This window comes from Nyctibius grandis, chromosome 1, assembly GCF_013368605.1.
Source record: "Nyctibius grandis isolate bNycGra1 chromosome 1, bNycGra1.pri, whole genome shotgun sequence".
Lineage (NCBI taxonomy): Eukaryota > Metazoa > Chordata > Aves > Nyctibiiformes > Nyctibiidae > Nyctibius > Nyctibius grandis.
In genome coordinates, this window is record NC_090658.1 from 14,116,528 (window position 1) to 14,135,186 (window position 18,659).

Here is an 18,659-nt window from a genome sequence, read left to right on the forward strand (position 1 = left end):
TAACTAGTTAGATACCTGCTCAACCCACTGCAGTGTTTCCGAAAACACAAGACCTCTTGAAACAGATTGAGCCAACAGGCCAGTTCCAACTCATTTTCCCTTATAAGTATACAACATGAAACAGCCCCAGCGCTGTTCTCATGGCCTTGCATCATCCTTTCCCCTCCTCCCCAGGATGACTTACTTCTGTACCCCTCTTTCATAGTGAAACTGATCTATGAAGAGCAACCTTGGAACAATAACAGACAAATTACCCACAACAATTGAGACTAAAAAGTACAGCTGTCCCAGGTCTCCGTTACATGCCACCAGAGATGGAGGTCTGCTGCAGCACTGTGCAGGGAGGCCCCCACTGCCAAACAGCTCCTGCCTTGATTTCTCTCCCAGCCACACAGCACGCACTGCCACCAGGCTAACAGCCACAGCAGAAAAGACAGGACCAGAACAAGCTGTCCAGAGGAACATATCGGTAGGACTGAAGCTCTGCTATTACACAGGCGTTTTATCTGACTTGTTTTAGAACTTCTTTTTTGTTCAAAAAACAAAAACCAAACATGTCCCTACTAAATTCTTGTTATTACTTCCAAAGTCATTTAAGAGTTTGGTCCAAATTTAAGCATTCTTTGATTAAATACATCAGAAAAGAGCCTAGGGAAGAACTACCCACCCACCCTAACTTAAGTCTAAGTCATACTGGTAGGTCTTTTGCTAGTTTCACCACAGATCTGATGCAAACGCTCTTGCAAAAGGGACCCCTGGCCAGCGTAAGCCACCCAACACAAGAGCCTAACACAATAGGACTGCTTTTTCAATACATGCATCTTCAATATGGGGTCTTTCAGCAACTTCTGTCTAACGTGAACAAGCATAACAGCATCTAAAAAGGGCATCTACTGTGGTATACCACAAAGAGGGGAAAAAAAATCAAAATGTAACACCCTTCATTAGAACGGCAACATGGATGAAAACTGTAAGGTATGGCTCACACCTTTGGTATTGAAGCTTCATGCAAGCTGTAACCTGGTACGAAGTATTGCTGCCTCATACCCCGGCCCTGAAAACATGCAATCAAGTCTTGTTTTTGTTTTCTGCTTACAAGCAGGCACAGAGACTCAATAAACAACCTTGATGCTGAGGGCTTTTTGCTTGTCAATTCGAGCTGGGAACATCACTGAGTCAGGATCCAGTATTGAAACCTAACTGTCTATACATTTTTTAACATTAGCAGGTGCTTCTGTAATGTGATTACAAAAAGCCCGAGCTTCACTGCGCAGGAGCATTACGGAAATATTTTCACAGCATTTCAGAGTGAGCAGTACTGCCATAAACACGGAACAGCAGCTTCTTCGAGCCCCCCGCCCCCCGGTCTCAGCAGCAGCGTTTTCTCAGCGGTCAGCTTTGTCCCGAGGACAAACCGTTCATTGTTTTCAGCCACCTGAAATAGATGCCGCTCTGAATCATGCGGGGACGCGGCTGCTGCTGCTCTTGCTGCCGCCGCCGCTGGGAAGCAATGCACAGGGTTTCCTGCGGCAGGCAGCGAGCGCGGCCCGCCGGAGCCAATCAGGAGTGCCTGACTGAGATCGCACCAAAGTAGGTATTAAAAAAACCCTCAAAAGAGAAAAAAAAAAAAAAAAAAAAAGAGAGAGAGAGAAAGAAAAGCCCCACACTTCCTCCTCGCCCGCCTCCTGCCCGCGCGCCCTCAGCTGCTCTGTTTCAGGCCGCCCCCCCCCGCGGGCTGCCCTCCTGCTAGGCCCAGGGCCGCGGCCGCCCCACAGCCGCCCCCCTCGATGCCCCCCCAACCGCTCCCCTGCCCCTCTCGTCTGCCTCAGTCCCTTTCATCTCCCCAGCGGCCCCAATTCTCCTTTTTGCCCCCCCCAGCCCGGCAGCTGCCGAACCGCCCCACGCCCTTTCCCTCACGCCTCCCTCAGCCCCCCCCAACTCTCCCCTCAGCGCCTTCCCGCTCTCCCCCCCCGCACACCTTGGGGCAGGTAATCCCGCCCCGCCTGTCAGAGAGGACGCCGCCATTGGCCGGCCGGCGCCTGACCGCCGTCAATCACCCGGCGGCTCCCCCCATGATTGGGCAGCCCACCCCCCTCGGGCAAGTGGGGGGCTGTGGATGGAGGGGTTCCCCTCCCCGCCCCCCCCCCCGGGTGCGGGCGCGGGCGCGCACGCGCGGAGAGGGGCGGGGGGTGGGGGAGGAGGGCCCGGGGCGTTGCCACCCAGGGCTCCCACCATAGCAACCGCTTCCTCCGCCGGGCACGGGCGGCCGTGACGTCGACACCGTTTCCGCCCGGCTCGCGCCCTCGCCGCTTCCCTTCCTGCTGCCGGAGTCCGCGCCGCGCCCAGCATCCGAGGGGAGCAGCCGCTGCCGCACCGCACCGCGCTCCGCCGCTCGCCGCGCCCCGCCGACGCCATGGTAGGGAGCCGGGGGAGCGGGGGCCGCGGGCCATCAGGCTTCTTCCCCTCCCCTCCTCCGCCTTCACCCCTGGAGAAAGGGGGGCGATTCGTACCGCCCGCCCGCCGTATCCCGGCCTGCGCTCCGGCCGGCGCCGCCGCCGCTGTGCCCGGCGGCACGACAGTATTGCGCCCCCCTTTCCTTCTCCTTCCCGCCCCCCGGTGCTTTCCGTTCGCCTTTGAACTTGAGGCGGCGGATCCGTTCTCCTCCCTCCCCCGCCGCCATCCCGCCATGAGGCGGCGGAAGATTACTCCCCCCCCCCCCTCCTCTTGAGGCGGTGGAATTGTCCTCTCGCCTTCGTCCTGCCCCCGTGAGGCGATGGTACGTTCCGCGCCGCATACACAGGCGCTGGGGGCGGGCGCGTCCATTTTTCCCGAGGGGGGGGGGGCGGTGAGGAGAGCGAGCGAGGCGGTAAGAGCCGGCGGGGGGAGGACGGGGGACGGCGGCGGCACCGCGGGGGGATGCGCGGCCCCTCCCCGTGCCGCAGGGCGCGGCCGCGTGGTGGTGGGGGGGGGGGGGTGAGGGCGAGTTCCTCCCCCCCCCCCCCCCCCCACGTGAGGGGCTGCGCGAGGAGTGGGTGGCAGTCTGGCAGAAAGGCCACGGGGGGTGAGGGGGTGTGGGAGCCCCCCCGGGGGCTGCCCCGCTCGGGAGGAAGCGCAGCCTCAGCCGCATCCGCCCCGACGGCCGGCCCCGGGAGGGAGCCATCTTCCCCAAAGGCGAGGGGTCTCGGGCCTGGCCTAGAAAACGACGGCGGCTCCTCCCCGGCGGAGTGGGGCGGCTGAGGCGAGCGCCGTTCTCCCTCCCGGCAGCCACGGCCCCGCTCCGCCGCCCCCGGTGCGCAGCCTCTCGGGGCTAGGCCGCCCTTAATCAGGCCCGGCTGGAGTCAGCAGTCCTGGTAGCAGACAAAAGGGGGGAAGCAAAACCGGCGGAAGGAAAACGCTGGTCGTAACAAACACGTTTTTGCAGCGACCACTCGAAGAAGCTTAAATTTTAAGGTACTTGCCGCAAGGGGATATTTTTGTCTTGCTTCTCTGCACAGAGAAGATACAATGCTGGAAACGTTATATCTAAGATATAATGCTGGAAACAGAGGAAATATAGAAATGTATGAAACATACACACTGACTTGCCCCTTTTGTCTGACTTTCAAAAGAATGCCAGGGGACTCCTTTCATAAATGGGGCGGAATAGACAAAACAGCTGTTATGCTTCATGGTGGTTCATTTTCTCTTGGTTTGCCTACACTAAAAGTTTGCATCCCCGTTTAACTCTGGCTACTGAGACTGACAAATTCACTTAAATAATTTGTTCATACAGTTTTAACTGCTGTCCTGTTTTTGCTTGAGTCATGCAGAAGCACTTGTCCAGCAGCAAACATTTGTGTGTTTTGATGCACTTGCCTGGGTAGAGGGGTTACCAGTTGAGGCCTTGCCGTGGTATTTACCATTAGTTTCCTGAACATGTGGTGTATCCAGTAAATAAACTTTTATTCTGTATAGACCTGGCAGACAGGATGTGCTACTAATCTCCCTGCTGCCTATAACACCCGGTCTGCAGCATGAAGCATAGCTAATGGGAGTTGCAGATGAAGCTGCTAAAAGTCTGACGAGACTCGCAGCTCCTGTTTAAAAAAGGCTTGTCTGAACAAGCTAGCTACCACCTCTGCAGTATGCAAACCTAGTTTAGAATGACTACTCTGTGTGTCAGGCCTCATCTTGCTTCTGAACCAGAGAATTCCCCCGTCAGTCAAAATTAGTATTTTTCATAGTGATCTCCTTTTTGGAACAGGGTCTGGGTTGGCTTTCTTAAGATGCTTTCCAGTTGCTGAACTGCTTTTGGGCAAAGAGTGTAGGCCTTCTGGCAGAGTACAGTAATGCCAGCAGGAGGGCATCCTTTGGTATCAAAAGGGCATTGGATTTTCTGCTTTTGTGTCTTGCCACAAGGTTCAGTTTCTTTTAAATGAGTCCATGGTCTTTGGAGGACCGTGCAAATTATTTTTCTTGGTTGTTAGACAATACTATTCCCAAATCTGTGTAATTACAAGGTACATGTGCCTCATATACAAGATGACAGCCTCCTGACAATTGGTAGTGTGGGTGTCTGGCGTGTTCCTACTTGCTTTGTCAGAATATCACTATCAAGAGGCTCCTGCTGGGAGCAAGGGCTGACCTAAGCGATCTCATGTGGGAGAGCCTGCAGACAGCCAGAACTTCCATGTAAAGCTGTTCAGAGCCTTTTGCTCGCCTGATTGTTCAGTATTCACAGCGGTCTCCAGGAAGGATACCTCAGAGATGAGTATCTGGGATGCCCAGAGCAGGCCTTCAAAGTCTGTTTTTAAAGATGAGGTTTAAGCTTTAGGTTGCCATAGGTGCATGGGGGGCCACAAGAAAATTCTTACAGACACTTGGGCTCATAATAGGTGATTTCTGTGCTGAATGTGTTTCTAAGAAGCTTTACTTTTCTCCAAGAGTCCTGTTGCATACCAGCTTACACTCGCATTACCTTAAAAACATGTGTTTCAACATAGGAGTGGGTACTACTCAAAACTTCTGCCCTGCTACTGCCCTGCTACTGGCTACCACGGTTCCTGTTTTTCAGCAGTGTTGCTGGGATTGCCTTTTGTGGGTATTGCTTGTTCTACCTACCTTGATAATTATATTGTGAGTGAACTTCATGATAACTCGGAGAAGGTGATGATTTCCTCTTTGTCTGAAAGCTGAGGAAATAACCTCCAGGAATTCAGGGGAGACTTTTTTTTCTGCTTTTTTTAAAAAAAAAATATTTCTTACTCATCTGTCCTACTCTAGCCAATAAACTTTCTTATTGGCAGGAAAAAAAAAGCTGGATAGAGTTGTGATTCCTTCTCCCACGTGCCTCCCCCCCCCCCCCCCCCCCCCCCCCCAAAAAAAAGAGACCAAATAATGCAAAATAAAAAACTAGAGTTTAGATCGCAAGATCTGCCTACAAGTGATATGCAAATAACTCTGTACTTCTCGGGGTTTATGGTGTGCAAATAATGGCCTCTTACACAACAGCAGTAAAAAGGCAGTTAGTTGTGTTTCCTATCATGCTTCAGATCTGAATTGAAGCTTTGGACTTTCAGTTGCATAGGCTGCCTGGCATAAACTGGCAGTAGGTAGCAGAGGACATGGACCTCTTGGGACTTGGGAGGTCACTGGTGTTTCCACACTGGTGCTGGTCTTTGGGGTGAAGTTAAACTACTCACTCCATGCCTTGCCTCCTTTCCTACTAAGTGAAGTGGAGATGATAATGTCAGATGGGTTTTCTTGAGTGCTCAAATAGATTAAAAGCAAAGCAATATTTAAGATCCTTGTATTTTTAACCACGCACGCTTTCAGTTGGCTTGTCGGCCATAGCTGGCACCTTCTCAGAGGCCTGATTTGGTGAAGTCTTCTCCCAGTCTGTTAGCTGCAGCCAGGCTGTGTGACCATCACTACCTGCTAGGTGCTCTCACAACTATAACTTGGCTTAGTTTTCTCTTCAAGGTCTCGGTGCTGATGATATCCAATGGTATTGCGTGGCACCGTAAGGGACAGCTTTGTGGAGGCTGCTGTCCCAGAACAGTCCGGTGGTAATAGGTTTAATTGAAAAAATATTTGTCACAGGGATGTACTATGACACACTACTGAGTCAGATGGAAACGCCACATGGTTACACAGGCAGTTCTGGCAGTGGCAGGGGATTTTGAAGGTAGATAGGAGGGATGGTATGCCAAGCATAGGGGAAACAAGGTGTTTGCTGAAGAAACTGAGAACCAAATATGTGGCAGTAATGTGACTAGTAAATATGGGAGCACAGTGGTCTCGAATCTCTGCCTTTGCAATTAAACAAGGCATACTTTAATAACTTACTGGTGTCAAATTCTGGAAAAATTGATGATGCTTTTCCAAGAAGCAAAAGTTTCCACATGAGTAGCTGTGGATAGTCACGCTGATGTGTGTGCATGGTTCCCAAACAAAACTAGTCAAAAACTGGTTCTTGATATGTCTCTCTAGATAACACATGCACAGGCATCACTAGGGAGGGCTCTTAGGTTCTGATCACAAGGAAGAAAAGCCACACTGTAAAATTGTTAATACTTAAAAACAAATTTAGTCCTTCAAACTAAGGCAAGCTAAGTCATTAGTTTGAAGTCTTCTTGACTGTCTCACTGTCCCTTGAGGAGGGAACAAAGACTTTTCTTAGGTAAAATATTTTAAATATTAAAGGAAAATGCTGGAGTTCATAGGGCTTCCTAACAAAAGAGAAGGCAAATTTCATTGTGTCAAAGTTGCATTTCAGTGCAGGCTTGCTACAAATCCAGTAAATCAGGCATCTGGCATGTGTCTCACTCCTGAAATGGCTTTCTGTGCATGGGGATTTCTTTGAGAAAGCTTTGGATTGTTCTTCAGTCTTCCCCCTTCATTATATCACCCAAAAGTCCTGTTTAGATTAAATTTCAGTTGTAGGGTACTTGGCAATGAAGGCAAAATGTTGGAAGCTATTAGTAGAGGCAGCTGGGGATGCCTCTTGCAGTTGGAAGCCTGCTAGACAGAAGGCTCTCTCTTTGGGCTGCCTTGTGTAGGGACGGCATTCTGCTCTCGCAAGACTTCTGCAGTGCTTTGCACTTAAGGCAGGAACGATGGCTTTGTGTAGGGAATAAGAGCTATTGTGTTACTGCAGCGCATGCTGACAAGGCATTTAATGCAACCATTACCTCGTGTGCCTACAGCAGTCTATATGAAAATACAATGGGGGTACTGGTGTAAGTGCTCCAGAATAACGTACGAGGCAACAGTGCCTGCGAGACCTGCCGCCTTTGCAATAGTTGCATGGAGGTACTAGGGAGAACTCACTTTTGCTGATTTTCTCAGAGAAATTTACTCTGTCCGTTCTTGCTTGAATGTCTCCCTGAATATGCTGTACTGGCATTGTTTTCCCATCTGATAATTAGGTGGCTTGCCTCCTTGCTGCTGTCTTGTTTCAGTGAGGTTAACAGTCCCTGCAGTTAAGGTCCTTGACACTTACAGAAACAGGCTGGCTACTGGAATGTAGTCTTTTGTCTGCAGTTGTGTTCCGAGAATGGTTTTAAGTTGGTGTTGCCTGCGTTACAGCGTTTATCTGTCCCCTGCAACAAAATGTCACCAGCTGATGGTCGTGTAGCCCATGAGTACCTGCAACATGTACTGCTCAATGAACAGCCACCCATGTAGCAGTCCAGAGTTGGATAACTGCTTTCATGGTGAATAAGGAACAGAACCAGGCTAGCTGTCGTAGCCCTGCAGTGTTCAAGTCAGAGTGCACAAGACAATAATGAATGTGCTGTATGGAATCCTCTGAGCAGAGCGATATTGGGCCAAAGAGAGAAAATCCAAACTAACAAATGTTTATCCTGTCATTACTGGCAGGATGGAGGCTTCTCACCAGCTATTCTTCTGGACAAATCAGCAGAGACACAGTTAAAATGTCGATTGAGGGCATCTGTTTAGGAGTGTGGCATTTCTCCTTGTACCAGTGCTCTTAACAGTCATCCTGTTGCTGCCCTGCACAGAATGGTTGCAACCAACTTACAACAAAAGCTGTCTAGGGTTTGGGCTTTTCTTCCTTTTCAAGGATGTTTATGAAGCCAGTCGTGGCTGGTAGAAGCCCAGGGTTGAAGAGGGAGTCCTACAGTTACAAAAGTAGGTCCTCTTTTTGGAAGCAATTAGTTGCATTGGGAGTTTAGGGGTTCATTTCAACCCATACTGTTACACAGCTATAGGGTTTTCTCAGATGGAACAAATCTGCATTGTCCCTAGCATTATAATGGCTGCTAATGTCAGCTTGTGTGATGAATCCAAGGGTTGTACAGCAGCTGTGAAAAGGAGTAGCACCAGCTACTAACAGCCTTTTGCTTTGGAAAGCTAAAAAATCCAGTTCCTGCTATTGTCCCTTCAGCTTCTGGTCAGTCCCAGTTATCAGCTGCAGTTTAACAGTGAATTTTGAGTTTCCAGACTAAATACTCTCAACATTTTTGGAATCTGAACTGACTTGCCAGCAGTGCTCAGTTTCTTTATAAGGAAACAACTTGTCTCCTGACTTGGAGACATGCTTTTGGCTGTGCAGTAGCACAAGCATATACTCTTGACTGTACAGTTTGCATCAACCTGCAGCTCCATTGCTGCTGCTTGCTTCTGGCTCTCTGCTGAGCATTAACCTCTTCTTTCAAAGTTAACTTCTTGGCAGCAGGACTTGGTGAAGGGGAATTAGGTGTGGTCTTGGAGCAAAGATCAAGAATTGACAAAAGTAGGGCTAGGTGACATGAACTGCTTTTGTGTGATTACTAGACTCATTCCTATGCTAGTTCCGGCTTTCTAAGCATTTTCTACTTAGAATCTTGAGTTTTTTTGTGACTAAAAACTGAGTCTTAACACCTGTTGTCAGCTACTGAGGTGCCATTAGAAGACAAACCTCAGGTAAAAAAAAGTTGTTCAGAGTTCACTGTGGATTTATCCTTAGTGAATGATGCAATAGTTCTAGTCACTGCACTGTTTGGTTTATTAGGGCAACCTTGTATTATTTAGTCTTCCCAGAGAGCTCTTGCCTTCACCAACCACAGGGACAGGAGGAAAAAGACCTTTATTCCTCGTTAGTTCTCAGTCACACTGTGACCAAGTGCAATCTGTCCGCATGGAGGAGGTGACATAGGAATGAGTCACTTTGAGTCGATGTTTGTGCTTTTGCTCAAATTTATCCTGGAACAGGCTTTCTCTGCTTACTTTCCTTGCCTTATTGGAGATATGCAGAAGGGTGGCTGCCTGCCAGGCAGCTGAGGCACAGTGACTTACTCGCTGTTCTCCTATCCCAAAGTAAGTACAAGGGATTCGGGATAGATTATCCCTAATAGACAAGCCATGCATTGTAAATCTTGAGGGAGGTCCTCTTGTATTTGAGTAAACCCCTAAAGAGCACTATTCTCCACACTAGAGAAAAGCTTCTGTCTCAGATTCACTGCTGTATGAGACTGCTCTGGTTTTGCATGACCGGCACTTGGGAGTTGTAGATGCCAAACTCCATGGCAATAGATTCTGCCAGCTGTGCCATCTCTCTTCACTGGGTTAGCAAAGCTATGCTAGCCACTAGACGTTACAGAAGGAGACGTGTTGGTAGGAAAAGGAGAATCCAGGCTCATCTGAGGTCCTGTGTGGTAGGCATTGGTCAAGGCTTTAAAAAAAAAATACCCGTTACGTAGTTGTCTAGTCAATAACCACCTCTCAAGGACAGACTGTATGAAAGCTAGCACTAAGCAGTTCCCCTTCACCACTGATCTCCCTGGTTTTGCAGCTGAACTCTGCTGTTTCTTCAGAAAATTTCCACTCTGACAAGCTACAATGTCCCCCACAAAAGGAGTCCATCAAGCATGTGTTTTGGGGCTGAGCTTAAGGAAAAACAAAATGAAGAACAACTTTTAGTCTCTTTCAACCTTCAGTCTTATTCAGTTGGTATATCTCACATGATGCTTTACCTGACTGTTTAGTACTGCCGACTGTGCTTGTAACAGTGACGTGTGGCAGTTTACACAAAGGGAGGAGGGCGATTTTCCTTCTGAGATATGAATCGCCATATCTGAGGATAATGTCATTTGAATTTGGAAGACCAAAAACCAGCAGGGGAAGAAGCAGTATTAGAAAGGAATCTTGCTGTTTACACTGCACAGATAGGTGAGTGTTGGGCAGGCTTCAGTTTGGTCTTTACTGCTCTGGCCATGATGTCCTTCCAGCGGTGTCCGCTGGCCCGTATGGCTCCCCGTATTTGCAGTATTCGCTATTGCACAGCTGCTTTTAAGCTCTCCCAACTTGCTGCACTCTGAGAACAAAACTCAGATACAAATGCTTCTACCCTGCCACCTCTTTTTTTGTCTCATTCCCAAAAAAGCAACAGACTGAAAATGCAGTTCAGCCTTTTGTCATTCTTTCATTCTTGCTGGGTCTTGTCCTCTTTATTCTGTGTAGCTGCCTTTAACATTAGATTGGTGATGCTACATCTGCACCTCCTATTACAGCTAGCACAGGGGGATACCACTGAGTAACTAGAATTTCCCATCAGACTTGGGGGGGGGGGGGGGAGTTGAAAAGACAGCTTGCTTTAGAAACTGATGGAGGAGCTGCTGGGAAGTAGACACTTTAACTGTTAGACTTGCAAGTTCTCCCTTTTAAAACACTGAATTGAGAGCAGCTTCTGAGAGTTGGTTTGTTCAGCTAAAAACTCTATCACTACAGTCCCAGTACCCCACTCTCTTGATCTCTAAACCAAATCCATGTGACAAACACGGAATTTGGCCATGTTTTACCTCTGTTCCTAAAGCTGCTAGCAAGCATGCTAGAAACTTTGAACAGAAGATCCTGGTGGACTTGAATGTCTAGCCAGCCTGAAATGGGTAACAAAATTAAGCTGCTGTAATGCCAAAGGATCTGCCGCAGCTGAATCTCAGAGGACAAGGAGTGGACATGTGTGTAAAACTACCCCAAAACAATGTTCTAATATAAGTAGGATTGTGCCTTCTTCGGAATATTTTTGGTTTGGCAGCTGGCTGTGGGCAGCATCAAGACTCCAGATTCTTTACTTAGCCTGGAAAAAGAGGGCCTGCAGCCTTTTCTGATGAGACTCTCAGGCCACTGGTGACTATTGCCAGTATCGGTTGTCTTCTAGTCTCGGATTTAAGGCAGTACAGTAACGTAGTTGTGAAAATTTGCAGTGGTAGCCCTAAAGGTCTTTGCTTTTGTCTTTCCAGGCATCTGGAGTACAAGTTGCCGATGAGGTATGCCGTATCTTCTATGACATGAAAGTGCGGAAGTGCTCTACGCCTGAGGAAATTAAGAAGAGGAAGAAGGCTGTCATCTTCTGCCTCAGTCCAGACAAAAAGTGCATTATTGTGGAAGAAGGCAAAGAGATTCTGGTGGGAGATGTCGGTGTGACAGTTACCGACCCTTTCAAGCACTTTGTGCAGATGCTTCCTGAGAAGGATTGCCGTTATGCCTTGTATGATGCAAGCTTTGAGACCAAGGAATCCAAAAAAGAAGAGCTGATGTTTTTCTTGTGGTAAGCCATCTTCCCAAGTCACTCATTCCTAACATGCAGTCCAAGCACTGTGGGTGAGGTCTCTAAGCATTTGTATTGCCCAGGCTGGCAAGATGGCAGGCTTAAAGTGAGCCGAACAGGCTGATGTCTGTTTTCTGAGCCATGAGACATTTCATTTGTTTGTGATCAGTAGGGCACTGCTTCTGTCTGTGCTGGGTAATAAATGCCACTAATTGCACTCTTTTTGGTGTATCCCACTAGGGCACCAGAACAAGCACCTCTCAAAAGTAAGATGATCTACGCAAGCTCCAAGGATGCAATCAAAAAGAAGTTTCAAGGTATGTGATACAGCTAACGCTCCTAGCTGTGCCATGCCCCTAGAATGCTTACACAGCAAGGCTTCACCGTTGGCTAATTGGCTTTGTGGTTTTTTGTTTGTTGTTTTTTTTTTTTTGAGATACTGGTGAGAGGTGAGAACTTCACAGGTGGAAATGCCCTGTGACAGAGCTAAAATGAGCTCTAGCTAAAACTTACACTGACTCTGAATTTTAGAGGCACTAGAACTGTGCTGAGGACAAGAGCAGGCTTTGCAATGTGTGACACCATAGCTGTACTGTACAGAGCAGCACGTCTGCGCCATACAGACTAGAAACCATTAGATTCATGACATTGAGCTGGATTTTGTGCAGTTTCCTCTGTCCGTTGAAATACACAATCTCATAAACTTACTGTGCTCTAGTGGTAATTAACGATTCACCTGATTTAGAGATGCAGTTGTGATTACTCATTGCAAAAGGCATTGCATCTCCAAGTGGAGAAGCAAAGTTCTGTTCAGCCTGTCAGGCACCATTAACCAAGGAATAGACACCTTGCTGCAGCATTCAGAAATTTCATGCTAAGTCGGTCATTACGATGGCTCGTAGCCAGATCGCACTGCCCCCCCTTCTGTTCCTCTTGCTGTGCTGGGCTACAGTCTCGCAGTGTGCAAGACTGACAGGATCATTGTGCAGCAGTACCAGCCTTCACAGGACAACTTGGCAGTGGAGTGGTACTACCCAGGGAGACCGTTGTGTGCTGCACACGTGAAAGTTAAAAAAAGAAATCCTGAAGAAATTCTGCTTTTCTCCACATAAAACAGGCTTGGGTTGGGTTCCCCACCCTCCAAAAAAAAAGAAACTGTGGTTGATTCCTTAGACCAGCAAAGTCTTTCTAGTCTCTACATTTCAAGTTCCCACTCTGATTCTTTCACCCACCTCTCCAGAGCCAGCGGGAGCTGAGTCAGCCATCTTAGTGTGCTGGCATGCAGCTCCCTCAGCTGCCATATCCAGGGTAGCACTAGAAAGGAGAGATTTGCTCCTAAGATAGCCTGCAATGAAAAGGCTAACAGTCTGAGCACTGATCTAGTGAAAACTTTCTCCCTGATATTTCTACATCGATATTTGGTATGTAGCCAGATGTCTCCTGTGACATATCGGGGGAAACCATCCAAATGCCTAAGCTAAGGCAGGACTTACCTGCTTGAGTGACCGGATTGCCTCTTCTAATATTACTACCAAGTATGTTTCTTTGATTGATTACCAGCATGTTGAAATACTGCATTATTGAATGTTTTGCATCTTTTTTTAGGCATAAAGCATGAATGCCAAGCAAATGGGCCAGAGGACCTCAACCGAGCTTGCATTGCTGAGAAGCTAGGAGGCTCCCTAGTTGTAGCTTTTGAAGGAAGTCCCGTGTAGATGTCATACAGTGCCACAACTCTACAAGCATTCCATGTTTTAATATATCAGTTATGTAAAGCAACCATTCTAGGCAAGGGTTTCACTAACTGTAGGGAAGCTGTCTTGTAGAATAAAGTAGACTTTGGAGATGTAGCTCGTATGTACAAATGACCCTAAATAAATCAAATTAAGGATTTATCTTGGTGTATTAATATTTGCATTGGTTGTCCAGCCCAATACTGTCCCCAATGGATTAACACTAAAGGTCTCTAAAAATTTTGGTCCAGTGCAGCAGTGTATTATGGGATGAAAGGGGGGAGGTGAGAACAATCTGGTTCCTGTTCTTACTTTTCTAAATTGTAACAAGCAAAATTCAGTCAGCCTTTTTGAGGCTACTGGCCAAATTGCCAAACTCAAAAACTTTTCCCCTGTGACCGTTTAATACAAAACTTAAAACCTGTAGTTAAAGTTAGGCTAAAGCAACCTGTTGGCACCAAAACTGGGTTAAATTCTTAGTGCTTGCAGTTGCAGAGCAGTACTAATAAAGGCTAATTATGAAGTTAAAATAGAGATAAAATAGACACACTTTTCTGGAGGAGTAGTCCTAATCCACTCTCCTGTAAACTCACTGTGCAGTAATAATATTTAAAGGTTCACTTGTTCTGCAGGTTCAATTTTCTTGTCATGAAGTGTCTTGAGGTCTCTTCCAGCCTGAGTGATTCTATAAAAGTTGCTTTTCTGTTGACATAGTTTAATTTAGAACTACCTTAGTTTCACTAATAACACACTTACTAGTGGATTGGATGCTTCTGAGGCTTTTACAAATGCAGATTCTTATATCGGAGCTCTCCAGTTATGGGTAGTACAATGAGAAGGAACCACATCTTAAAAAGTGGTATTCTCAGCCCCAGTCTTTGGTCACTCGGTCCATTTGTCCATAATTACTATTGATTTAACTTAGAACCAATCAGCCTGACTAATATGGCTTGATCTGGGCTTTTTGTCTGTTAGCTTCTTTAATCCTGTAGAAATGCATGGAAATACCACCTACTAGAAAGTTTGACCTGAAATGCCTTTTGTATGGGGGGTAGAGAACGTTCCTGTGCCAGCTACAGAGATCTTAAAAGCTTCCATGTTTCACCAGTGGTTGATTAAAGCTGTTTGTGTAATGTGTACATGGGAGTTGCATAGAGTTTTCCTGTATGTCTGTAGAGAAAAAGAAAAAAAAAAAAAAAAAAACAAACCAAAACCCTTAGCCTCCAGTGCGTTACTGTGATATGTTCTGTGCGTGCCAAATTCGAACAGCCTAAATAAATGGGGTTTCACTCCCCTGGGTCAGTGACTGATTCCTCTCCAGCCTCCAGATTAGCCTTCCTGCAGCGGGGCTAGTGCTGCTGGCTGAGCGTGCTGGTGACCCCTGTGAGCTGGGCGCTCAGGGAGCTGGTATGCCTTCTGCAGCTACCCCCCTGTGCTGCTCCCAGGGCAGAAAGGATGGGGGGGAACAGGCTGAACAGAAATGCTGGTGGAGGGAGTTGAGGGGAAAGCAGGTTCATCTGTATGCAAAGTGTGCTGCCCTCCTTGGCCCTGCACCCCTCTCACAGCTGAGCGACTGCCAGCCTGCTGCAGGCTCTAGCTCCCTAACAGCACCTGGCCTCTGCCTTTTAGACTTCGGACACAAATTTCCGTGGGCTGGAGAGCTTCCTGGGAGACACCTTGTATTTGCAGTCTGAGCAGGAGAAACCCAGCACGTGTCAGTTATTTTGTGCTGCTTTCCCTGGAAGAACTGAGGGAGCTTTCTCTGGCCAGCCCAATGAAGCCCAGGCAGTTACAGGCTGCCCCTTCCTCTGCAAGCTCTTGCCAGATGTGCAGGGACAGAAAGCTGTACTGTCCCCGCAGCTCCCTGGCAGAGCAGTGCACTGCGCTGGTTTATCTGCAGGGCCAGGGAAATAATGGTCCATTACCTAACTCAGCATGTGCCCTGTCTGGCCATGTTGCATGGTTAAAACCTTTAATTAAACGCAGGCATTGACTGCTTGCTCTAACTTGGCACCCACGTGGGTCACAGGGTTGGAAGCGCAAGGTTTTCTGATGCAAAGAGATCCACCGGAGTGAAGCTTTCTGATTTTGAGAAAAGCAAACTGGCCTGGTTTCTGCTGGTTCTTTTAGCCTGCATTTCAGTCAACTCTGAGCTCGCCCAAGGGGGTAATCATCATCTTAAACAGCTTGTCCTTGCCTAGGTGTCTGCAGTACTGGTCTCTGTCCAAAGTCTGGGTTGAGATAAACCAGAGTGACACAGTGGGAGTGGTGCTGCCTGACAAACAAGGGGAACTCCCAGCCACGATCCAGCTGATAACTAGTGCCTCCAGACTGCAGGCATCTTCGAAGAGATATCCGGCCCAGGTGACGCCTTGGTGGACTTCTGCCTGGGATTTCCTTCTTTGGTTAGAAAATGGAGCAGGAGACTCTGCCTGGAAGGTAGAAGGGCACTTCCCACAGCATGAAAGCCCTCGTATCAGGGGCTTGGGTACAAAGTGCCATAGTCCCAGGACTTTGAGGGATGAGAGGTCTGAGGTGGCACTTTGTGACTTGATTAGGTGTGGTCCTACAGCTTCAGGACTAAGAGGCTTTGGCTGCTTTTAGGACCCTCACAGCAAGTCCCGAGGTATTGTACTGGCCTCTCTGGAAGAGTATGCCTGCTCTCCAGCACTGGCAGTAACACAACCTTCAGAGCTATAATGCTTCAGGCTTGTCCACGTCACGGAATTAGTGGGCCAAACGTCACCACCTCCCAAGGTTGCTTGGCCTGCAGTTGGAGGGGACAAAAAACATGGGAAGATGTCTTTCAGTTAAGGTTTCTCCCAAATCACCAAGACCTTCTGAAAAGGTAAGACAAGCAGGGAGACAGCATGAGGAATGCTTCCTATAGCTTGGCTGGTTGCACAGGAGAGAAATTACTTTCTAACAGGACAGCACAAGGAAAAGGTGAAGGGATTCAGGTGATGGACACAGCTCAGAGCCACGCAAGCTCAGCAGGACCGCAGCCCAGGTAGCACAGCTCAGCTGTAGCAGGAGCAGAGCTGCTAGAAACCTTGTCAAGTCCACGTGCAGGCAAGGGTTTCCCAAAAGCCATTTTTGTCCATTGCACTGCGGAGATGATGGGGGTGGGAGATGGAGGCTGCTAATTCAGGCCTGAGCATGAGCAGCAGGTGGTGTAAATGTAATTTAGCTGCTCCAACAAAGATGAACTTGAGTGTCTAAGCTATGGCTTGATAAGCCTGTGTACCCAGGCTGAAAGGTAACTCCAGCCATGGCTGAAATCAGCAGAAGGATCCAGCGGTCCCATCCAAAATCACCCCATCTGGGCGCTTGCTTGATCTTTATCAATAAAGTACCTGACTGCAGCACCCTAGCACCTGGCTGCTGATCCTTCCTGCCCTGAGTCACAGGCTGGCAGGTAACAAGCTGACAGCGTGGCTTGCCTGAAGGAAAGATGTTAACCCTCACCAAAGCCCATGGCGTTGGGTGTGTGCATTGTGACACCCCACCAGCTCCTGGGAGAGCAGGGGCTGGATGGTCCTTAGCCCAGCACGCTGGTGGGCAAGGTTTGGGTTGCCTCTGGCCCCTCGGGATGTCCTTCCCCTTCCACCAAGGTGCCAAAGGAAGAAAAAAATCCCGGCAGTACCACTCCAGATATTGGAAATTAAGCTAAACATCTTTCTCCAGAGAGATGTGTTTTTTTCAGCTTTGCTTAACAAGACCTCTCTTCCTCCAACAGCCAGCTCGGCAATGTGTCCTGGAAGGGCACTGTGTCTCCCACGCTGGGGACACTGAGTCTTCTCTTGTGTGGCTTTTGGAGCCCCACCAGAGCCCACCTGCCCCATAGCATGCTCGGGATGCCAGCCACCCTCTTTACGTTGGCTGTTTTGGGGGCTTTGTTACTGCTCGTGTGTTAATGCCTGGGTGTCTTGCTCTGTTTTGCACAAATGCTCACAATAAGGGAAATCGTTGTTGCAAAAGCAAAAAACTGTGAAAAACGGAAGGATTGCATCACTTTGCTGCGCCTGCTGCTCTGGGGCCCTTCCTACCAATGGCTCTTTGGAGGTGATGGCCACCCCGATACGCTCAACAGCTCACTGCAGCCCTAGGGGTTAGGTGTGGGGTTGTTTTTTTAATCCTGGTAGAATCCAGGCGTTCCCTCACTTTTGAGGATCTTAAAAGCCAAAAGGCTCTGGGCCAGGCACGCGGCACCATGGTGAGCTGCGACACTAACAGCATTTGACTTCGCCGGCTGTCCTTGGTTTATGAGGTCCTCCCCAGGCATCACAAAGTCCAGCAAGAGAAACTGAAGGCTCATCATCACAGCTGTGGGGCAGAGGTCTGCTTGTTGAGTTTGTCAGACCTGCCAGAGCCTGGGGCACTTGTAGGAGCTGCCACCTGTGCACACACAACAGCCCTGGTCTGCTAGAGCTGGGAGGGGCAGCAACAGCAGAGCTTGTAATGAGTGTGTGGGGTCTCAGCTGCCATGCAAGGGGCTGGGGCCACCACCCTGCCAGGAGACTCAGCAACCGGCTTCCCTCTGGCCAGGTGCGTGAGCTCCATCCACCTCCCATCCTGCAAGGAACTGCAATGGAGGGGTGTCACTGACCACTCACCAAATCTGGAGGGTGGCCCTCCTCCCTGCGGCTCAGCACAGCCCCTCGAGGGTGCTCAGCCCATTTGTGCAATGAGTGTTGACGGGCTCAGCACTGCCATGTGCAGCAGCCCTTGCTCAGCCTCCATCAGCAAAGGCCCAGTGAGAGCAGGATAAAAGGGTGCCTTCGGATGGGGATGGGAGGCAGGTTTGGGGAAGAAGGGGGCTCTCAGCTTGTCCCGTCCTCAGCCAGAATTCAGCAGGACCCCCCCGCCTTTTCTTGCCTGGTCAAAGATGGGTCACACCCCCCACACCCCCCCCAAAGTGTGACTTGCACACCCCTTCTTCATCACAGCCCCAAAAGCCACAATACTGGGGTGGGGTGGGGGGAACGACACAAGTTTGCCCCGTCCCGCCTGCGTGGAGTCTCTGGTGTCTCATACAGAGGTTGAGCGCACACTGCCTTCCCCGGTAACAAAATGGAGGCAGGTCTGTCCCTCATCCCCCTTCCCAGCCTTGGCTCTTCACACCCCCGCAGAGGGACCGGGCGGTTCGGGGCCTCTTTCCCCCCTGTCTCTCAAATCCCGCTGATGTCAGCGTTGGGCTCAGCAGCTTTATTGTGGGGAGACAGGCACCAAGCTGTCACGTGGCCTCTGCCATTTCCTAAGGAACCAGCTAAAACAAAAAAAAAAAAAAAAAAAAAAAAAAAAAGAAAAAAGAAAAAAAAAGAAAAAGGGGAAAAAAAGAGGGGGGCGCGGGGGGAAGAGGAAAAAAAATTTTCCCCACGCCGGGATCTCGT

At 49.0% G+C, this 18,659-nt stretch overlaps 1 protein-coding gene across 2 annotated transcripts; it reads left to right on the plus strand.

The window, feature by feature from the left end:
• The first annotated feature begins 2,172 nt into the window (after nucleotides 1–2,172).
• Nucleotides 2,173–16,639, plus strand: DSTN (destrin, actin depolymerizing factor). Of its 2 annotated transcripts, none has more exons than XM_068416832.1 (4): nucleotides 2,173–2,416; nucleotides 11,226–11,533; nucleotides 11,774–11,850; nucleotides 15,468–16,639. In XM_068416832.1, exons 1-4 carry the CDS (start codon nucleotides 2,414–2,416, stop codon nucleotides 15,509–15,511), a joined length of 432 nt encoding a protein of 143 aa, XP_068272933.1. In that variant the 5' UTR covers nucleotides 2,173–2,413; the 3' UTR covers nucleotides 15,512–16,639. The 2 variants fall into 2 exon arrangements, with proteins under 2 accessions (XP_068272933.1, XP_068272924.1); XM_068416823.1 differs by lacking the exon at nucleotides 15,468–16,639 and adding an exon at nucleotides 13,139–13,428 and having other exon boundaries at nucleotides 2,182–2,416.
• Nucleotides 16,640–18,659: the final 2,020 nt, after the last annotated feature.

Bases quoted from the DNA above. Each gene is read 5' to 3' on its own strand.
- DSTN (XM_068416823.1), top strand. The intron at 11,534-11,773 runs GTAAGCCATCTT...GTATCCCACTAG, and splicing joins GAGCTGATGTTTTTCTTGTG to GGCACCAGAACAAGCACCTC. The intron at 11,851-13,138 runs GTATGTGATACA...ATCTTTTTTTAG, and splicing joins AATCAAAAAGAAGTTTCAAG to GCATAAAGCATGAATGCCAA.